General features: G+C 38.4%; 1 protein-coding gene across 9 annotated transcripts in view; it reads right to left on the reverse strand.

The window, feature by feature from the left end:
- Positions 1 to 1,714, reverse strand: part of ank2b (ankyrin 2b, neuronal) — a 70,312-nt gene extending 68,598 nt beyond the window's left edge. For 8 of the 9 annotated variants that reach the window (XM_056730610.1, XM_056730524.1, XM_056730774.1 and 5 more), the window contains exon 1: positions 1,310 to 1,714. In XM_056730610.1, the coding sequence (XP_056586588.1) occupies positions 1,310 to 1,438 (129 nt within the window). In that variant the 5' untranslated portion in view covers positions 1,439 to 1,714. The remainder of the gene's footprint in view (positions 1 to 1,309) is intronic. The other variant, XM_056730690.1, reaches the window with a different exon arrangement.
- Between the last annotated feature and the right edge of the window lie 6,571 nt (positions 1,715 to 8,285).

An 8,285-nucleotide genomic window follows, 5' to 3' on the forward strand; every position in this document is an offset into this window, starting at 1 on the left:
CGGAAAGATTGATGAATAAAAAGTTATACATGTCTGGTGAAAATATGCAACAGTGTAATGAACACGAGTCCACCATCACACAGACTGAACTGAAGTCTGTAGAATTAATAGAATATCAAAGTCAAAAATGAAGTCAACCAAATCAAATCTAGGAATCTCAGGCTGATCCACACCACCTCGCAAGCATCGGCATTATAGATGATGCTGTACAAGTGCTTACTGTTCTTTAAATCCAATGTATTCCCAAAAAGACATTAAGACAAAGAGCTGCGTTTGTAAAGCGCTTCAATATTTTTGCTATACTGTCGCATGCCAACAAATAATGTGTTGTGTTTGGAAGTCATTCAAACATTGCTGCTAAATCTTGTTTAGGACTTGGCCTTTTAAGAGACGTTTATGCCATTTACAAACCAATTACTAATGCCATAAGCGTTTCAACAAGACTGATGACGCGTACAGAAAGATCAACGCCGATGAAACACTTCATAGAACAGCCGGTCTTGACGTGAAATAAAGCTATGAGGTTCTGCCTGCACCTACGAAGGTTTTATAGTTAAAATATGCATTAAAGCTTTTTAAATCACCTTGGAAACGGATGTCCTTGTTCTCACTGACAAGTAATAATTGAATGTGTGAAATACACACAAACACGCAAACCAGATTCATAATAAAACGCACACAAGCTTCGCATCAGACTGCGACTCTATTTGACCATGTAAGTTGCCACATGCAGCTTTTAAATCTCGCACAGAACAACACAACAAGCCGGCCGGATGCCAAGACTGGCGTATCCAGACACCAAACACTGAATTTATTAACATGTGCTGCATCAATCCGCTAAGATGGGGAAGGATCATTACCGGACCCTGTGCAAAGATGCTACAGTCGTAAAAATTCTAGAAGCAATTCACCAGCCATTCACGAAAAACACAATGACATTTAAAGATGATCATACACAATCATGGATGAGGGTAAAATGAAATCATCCGTGATGCGCCATCACACCCCGAGCGCTTAAAAATGTATTTCACAGGTCTGTAGTGAACACAAAAGTGTGAGCAAAAACTAGAGGACCAAAAGAGGTGAAACACACATAGGTGCATCAACTCGACATATTTATTAAAGGTGGTACATACATCCTAAAATATCTAAATAAGAGTGCTTCGGGTTTAAAAAGTGATGCGCTAATGAATCCTCCTCGCTCAGACAGGAGCGTCCTGAAGCAGACAGTGCATGTAGATGGATGATGATGACAGATGCGGGAGAGGATGCAGAAGGAGGTGTTTGGGGACCGGCGTCCCAGCGGTACCTTACGCCTCCGCTCAGCTCTCTCCCGCGAGCGCCTCCTTTTCTCGCGGGCTTTCTCCAGCGCCTTCAGGTCTGGAGCCTGCTCCATCTCCACGCGGGCTTTTTTGATGCTGGCTGCGGCGTGCGCCATGGCGACGCTCCCTCAGAGGCTTAGGTGACTTTCAAGGCCCAAGCGCGGATGAGAAACGCTGGCTGTCACAGCTCGACACGAGCGCAGGAGGAAAGAATAGAGGAGAGAAGCAACAGCGATGCTCAACTCCTCCCACGGCAGATCGAAATAGACCAGAGCTACCCGAGCAGCATTTTCATGAGAGAGAGAGAGAGAGAGAGAGAGAGGGGGGGCGCTGGTACATAAGCTTAGATCAAATAATTAGATGTAAACAGGAAGAGGCAAACGGGACAAACCCATCCCCCCTCAAACGTGTCCTCGAGCTGTTGTTACCCGCTTAGCTTTAGATCATGTCACACTGTCTATCATTGATAACACGACTAACCGACCAATCAGGTTTGCTCTGGGGGTCTCTGGGTATGATGGAGGGGGATTCAAGGGTGTGGCTTCTGTACTGTACCGCTCGCTGTTGCTTAAGAGGGGAAAATGGATGCAGCCATGCAAGAGAAACAGAAAGGGGGAGATAAAAGATTAAAGACACCTCTCTTCCGCCCCTCGGCATTCCCACATCCCCCTCTCCACCGGAGGAGAGATTGGTGCAGTCTGACTCCGTGTGTGTGTGTGTGTGTGTTGACGCTGGCTGTTCAATGCAATTCCACGACGTTTTGACAGCGGCTCTTTTCAAAATAATCAAGTGGTTACATTTAAAAGAACAGTCCGCCGAAAAATAACATTTAAAAATATATATTAGTCAACATGTGTTCATGTAGAGCCAAAAATATGTTAAGCTCATTAAGAAAAATTTAAACCCAGAATGAAAATGAAAATTAAATTTTAAAATACAAAAATTGTGTTTCTCTTAAGAAGAAGAATTTAACTTTAAAGTCACCATGAAATAAAACATTGAAAAAATTTGAAAAAAACGTGTGATTCACATTATTATAAAAGATTTATCCATCCATCCTTCCATTATTATTATTATTATTTATTTTGCACTTGGAATTTTTTAATCAAAAACATTATGCTCCTCTCCCCATCTCAACAACAACTCTACATCACATGACGTCAGCAACTAAAAGAGGAGGGACTATACTGACTGTCCAATGGCCAGGCATTTTTAGCTCTCCCCTCCAGGCCCAGCCAATTAAAAAGGGAAAGGGAAAACTAAGCCTCAAAATATGTTTTTATTTTATTTCAGAAGCCGTTTCACTCGGATATGCGTCACGATACGGAAAAGAAGTCAATCGCAACTTCAGTTTCATGGTGAATTTAATGATGGATGGGCTTTTTCAAGCTTTGGCATCTGCACCCCACGTACAGCAAGAAGATAACATTACATCATTTTAAAATATAGCATTATTCATTTATGTTCAGCCAAAGAAAGAATTATACACACCTTGGATGACATGATGGTGGGAAAATAATGAGAATTTCAATCATTGGGTGAATAATTCTTCTAAATGTGCATGAAAAGAGCACAAATGAAGATCAATCTAAGACAATGAAGAAGACAAGGAAATACTTAAATGAACATTATAAAAATGGCTACAACAGTCAAACTTATTCGTTTTAACCATAAGCTTACTTTATCGATGGCCTATTCCCACAAACACGTCGCTGCATGTTGGTATTTTTAAATTGAAAATCCAACATACAGAGACAGGTTGACAGAAAGCCAGGCTGTCCATAAGTTTCCATTCTTCGTCGAAAAAGCTCATACCAATAACGTACTTTCACAATTAAACTATATCAGTTCTAAAAGTCTACTTCACATAAAATGGGGGAGAGGGTGGAACAAGGCAAATGTGATCTTTCTAACGTCTAAGATGTTTGTACTACACACATGGCCGTAATCAGGGTTATCAATTTAGTGAGGACAGGGGTAGGGTGTCGATAATTACACCCAATATTACCAATAAATGCTATAAATAATTCAACTTGACTCAATATAATAAATAATAAAGTTAACCAATGCTAAACTTATAGGCTCATATGAACAGGGCTTGATACAGTGGCTAGTGTTTTTTTTTTTAATTACTAACTGGGGCCGGTTGCATAGCCAGAGTTTTATGACAGAGTCTAAGAATTAGTCTGACTTACTAAAGTCAATGAAGAAATTGACTTTCTTATTTGACAGATGAGCTGAAATTGACAGTCTTAATTGTAGTAAATTGAATTCACTGAACAACTTAAAACAAAATGGCCGACAGTAGGCGCTAAACCCAGCTTTTCTTTGTTGAAAATATTGGCATATTAGAGGAATAAAATGCTGCCAAAACAACTGTTTGATTACAGTGCAATTAATCATAAAACCAAGGCTTGGACTACAGTAACTGAGAACATTAATAGTGTAAATCGGTCAGTTTCACAAACCATCAGATATGTATTTAAAATTAATCTCCAGCATTTTCCAGCGAATTGTATTGGTTTTTGAAAGCTCTTTCTCTTCATATTGTCCATTTATTCAAATATTTGCTACTGTACAGCACAATACAAAATCAGGCCATTTATGAATCTAGAGCAGTTGAAAGTTTATTGGGTTCCATGACAATATAGAACATAATGAAAAGTTAGCCAGAGGGCCAACACTCCTAATTTTTTGTGTTAAATTAGACCCATTGAAGATTTTATGCAACTGACTTAAAAAGTAAGGGTTAGTAAGGGCGGATGACGCCGCCAGCCTACCACATCAAGTCAAATGAATCCATCTTTACACCACAGACAATAAACAACTTTCTAAACTGTTTAGACTGAATGACATACGTTATTAAACTGCTGATTATTCATTCAGAGCAAGAGCATTCAGATTTTATTTTTAAATATGAAAATATTACAGAGGTCCGGACCTCAAATTAAATTTGCTGATGTGTACTGTGTCTCTCCTAAGAAAAAGAAATCTCAGCTGTCTACAGTACAATAAAATCATAAACCACTTCGAAAACTTCTAATACAGTAGAAGTATTTACAGTTACATACTCAATATGTGTCTGTATGTAATACCTAAGTAATTTTAGGACAAAAATCAGAGACAAAGGGTCTCATTCACAAATAATTGCGACGATTTTTCATATTTCTACACACATTTGAACCTTCCACGAATTCCATCTAATTCACAACACATGCGTACATGAATTTGTTCTTTACCTTGTCCTAATGTTAGTGAATTTGGAGTATTCTAAACCAGTTTTGTCATTTGCATAAAACACATCCAGTCCATCCCTATATTAGGACTTTCCGCCTATTTTTTTTTTAACAGTTTACAGAGTTCTTGTTAGCCGGCTGTAAAAGCGCTGCTATTCAGAGAAACCTCGCACCTCGAGCTATAGTTTCTGTAGCATTTACTATTCTCTTCACTGTGTATGATGATTTTTTTTATTAAATGTATATCAATGTGTACTTATATATATATATAAATATAATTTTATATTTAATAGTACTTTTCAGATTATATTTCTTATTTTAGTTAGAAAGCTTATGATGTAAATTGATGTTTTTTCCCTTACAATTATGCATTACACATTTACATTTACGCATTTGGCAGACACTTTTATCAAAGCGACTTACATTGCTTTATCCTATACAATTTACATAGGTATTTGCAATCCCCTGGGATCGAACCCACAACCTTGCGTTGTTAACGCAATGCTCTTACCACTGAGCTACAGGAAAGCTATAGTATAATACCGCTTTCTGCATTCAGAGCATGTGATGCAATGCTGTGTAATGTCTTTCCATGGCACCGTGCACGTTTGTGCATGATGATCAAACAACTTCCTCTGTCACAATCTGGAAAAAGTGAAAGAATGAATTTCCAAAAAAATGAAACTACCAAGCCATGGGTGTCACTGACAGATGATAACCAGGCCCTGGTGCATTTCATTCACGCTGTAAATCCCAAATGCAAACACACACACATTATCCATCCTGGCATCCCCTCCTGGGATCAATTATTCAGAGATCAATAAAATCTCAGATGAGCTTGTCAATGAAATACAATGTGTGCTTGTGTGCAATCTGAGTGAGAAAGAAAACTGTAGTAGAAATGTCCCCCTGATGATCTGTAGAGAAAATTATCTTTTGACTGTATTTAACCCATAACATTCTCTGAGCAATTCAACATTTAAATCATACACTAGTTATATATATAATGCTTTTGTGGTAAAAAAAAGTACTTAAAACAGTATGATAGATGTAAGAAAATTAAGAGAGCATTCCAGTTTAAAAAACATATTTTTGATGTTTTCTTAAATAAATGTAGAAATGTTAATGTTGTACTGCTATAAAGTGAATCTGAACATGTTTTCTTTGCAGCATTTGAGGTCGGGAAAAGTACAGAGCATCTTTTCTGTTATTTCACCTGTTTTTCAAGTTCACATTTTTCGCAAATAAAAACAATCTTTTTATTTGAAATTTGAGAGAAGTATTGTTAGTTGATCACAGAATGAAACAAAAATGATTGTTTTGCCTAAACACATACCGAGAAAATTATTATAAAAACACTAAAAATAATTCAGAAATGGTCTTTTAATTTTCCGCTTACTTCAATATCAACAACATGGAAAACATCAACAAAAGAAAGATGTCATTACATATCCTGCAAATACATTATTGTGCCACTAGATGGTGAGCTGCTATCACACTAAAGACACACACATCTTAAAAAGTGTTTCTACAGCACCAATGGTAAAGAATTGTGCTAGAAACAACTGTTATGACATGTTTCACTAGATTTTTGTGATGTTTGTGAACTTAAATGAGTGCACTAGATGGCCTCAAAGCTAGTAAAACACTAACTAAAAAGCCTTTAAAGCACCGTCCTAATTCATGTTTTCGACAGAAAGAATCACTTAGACTGAATGTGAAACGCAACACAAATGCTGACTTCAAAATTGTGCTCATGAGGAATCAGTCACTTGACGTACCAATAACCTAAACCGTACGCTTTGATTTTACCTGGTCAGTTGAGCATCTTCACAGGGTTACAAATGTACAATTTATTATCTATTTAAAATAGCATCAACATCTGCAGTGGAGATGTCTATCAGCCCCATCCTATACAAGGAAATACAAGTGAGCGAGGAGGCGATACCTGCTCAGCCTAAAGGTGAAGTCTTACCTGAGTCGTTCCTCTGATCATTTCCACACTCGTGAGTGTTTCTGTGAGGTTTTAAAGAAGTAGATCCAAAAAAGACATGAAGGGATAGTACAACAGAACTAGGGAAGAAGGGACAGGGAAGAGGTGTTCTGAAGGACCGGATACTGTGCATGGATGGATTACCGAGCGGCCGGCTGAAGGTATTAGTTCACTGTGATCTCACACACGTGAGATGCTTGTAGGCAAAAATGCTTAGAGGATTAAGCGTCTAGAAATAGTGGAGTCTTCCACTGACCCAGAGTCAGATTTTAGCACACGGGACAGCCCAGAGGGAGACGACCGCGGATACACAGACAGTCCGTGCACAGCGGACGACCAAAGCCAAAGTAAAGCATGTTGACAAACACACAGTGCAGTGAATCTTATCTTAAGCTCTCTTAAAGTAAGCTGAACGCAGAAGAATATCCAGCTACAAGCACACCAGGGTTCTAACAAAACACAAAGGACACCATAATGTCAGCCGGTGCAGATTAAACCCTGGACAAACCTGTTCATCTAAAGACAATTCCACAGAGGTGGGTCTGTGGAATTAAATTTTTCATCCGGTGCCTGAATCTCTTTCAGTGATATTATGTGTTGTTATGAAACAATAGTCCGCTTATACACTACATATGCTGGATTGTTTTAATCCATGGCTGGATTCAATATGACAAAGCGAAACGTTGGGTAAATGAACCTAAATGTAGGGAGTTGGCATGTTTGAAAATACTGGGTGTATTCATGAGTAAAATCTATCTCAATCAAGAGCATTTTTAAAGGGACAGCATACCCAAAAATGAAAATTCTGTCATCGTTTACTCACCCTCAAATCATTTCCAACCTGTATACATTTCTTCGTTCAGCAATACAATAGTAGGAAAAAATATTGTTTTTTTTGGTGTTCCGTTAAACACAAACAGTTCTTGGGCACATTGAACCATCTGGTGTTCCCCTGTTATTTTGGACTTTTAGGATACTTCGTGTTCCCTTTCTGTCGGTCTCTCAACGTTGTGTCGAGAACGACAGATGGGGTTCGTCCTTGAGAACCCCATCTGTCGTTCTCGACACAACATCTCGTTCCCTCCATCAGGGAACTGAGGTTACATACGTAACCAAGACGTTTGCTTACCATGTTTGTAGTTTTTCATGTTAATTAGTTTCACAAGGTGTTTCTTGTTTCCTTTTTACCTCAGTGTATTTAGGCCCTTGTGTTTCTTTTGTTTGGTGTCGTTCTTTGGCTCTCACTAAATCATTGGTGTTTCGATCAGATCAGTGGGCGTGGCTTGTTGGTTTTGAGTAAATCCTTGGTGTTTCAAGTCTTACGAAACCTTTACCCTAACCCACTCCTTAACCTAACTCTAACCATCTAAAATATCTACGATTATTAAATTTGCCAAAAAACACGTTTGCGTGATGACATCAGACTGAAAACACCAATGATTTAGTGAGAGCCGTCGGTCTTTGTTCCAATGTTCCTGTATTACCTTGGTTTGTGTGTCACGATCTGTTCTGTATTCCCCTGTTATTTAGGACTTTTAGGTTCATTCCTGATTTTTCGTGTTTCTGTATAAAATAAGTAACCAAGCAGAGATTAGATCCAAATGCAGTTTAGAATTTAGTTAAATAAACGGTGACAAAACAAACCAAGGTAACCCTTCGAGAAAGAAGGAACGTAAAAACAAAGACCAACACCAAACCACAGAAAAACCAGGGCTTAAACACACTGGGATCAGA

Source organism: Triplophysa dalaica, chromosome 1 (genome assembly GCF_015846415.1).
Source record: "Triplophysa dalaica isolate WHDGS20190420 chromosome 1, ASM1584641v1, whole genome shotgun sequence".
Lineage (NCBI taxonomy): Eukaryota > Metazoa > Chordata > Actinopteri > Cypriniformes > Nemacheilidae > Triplophysa > Triplophysa dalaica.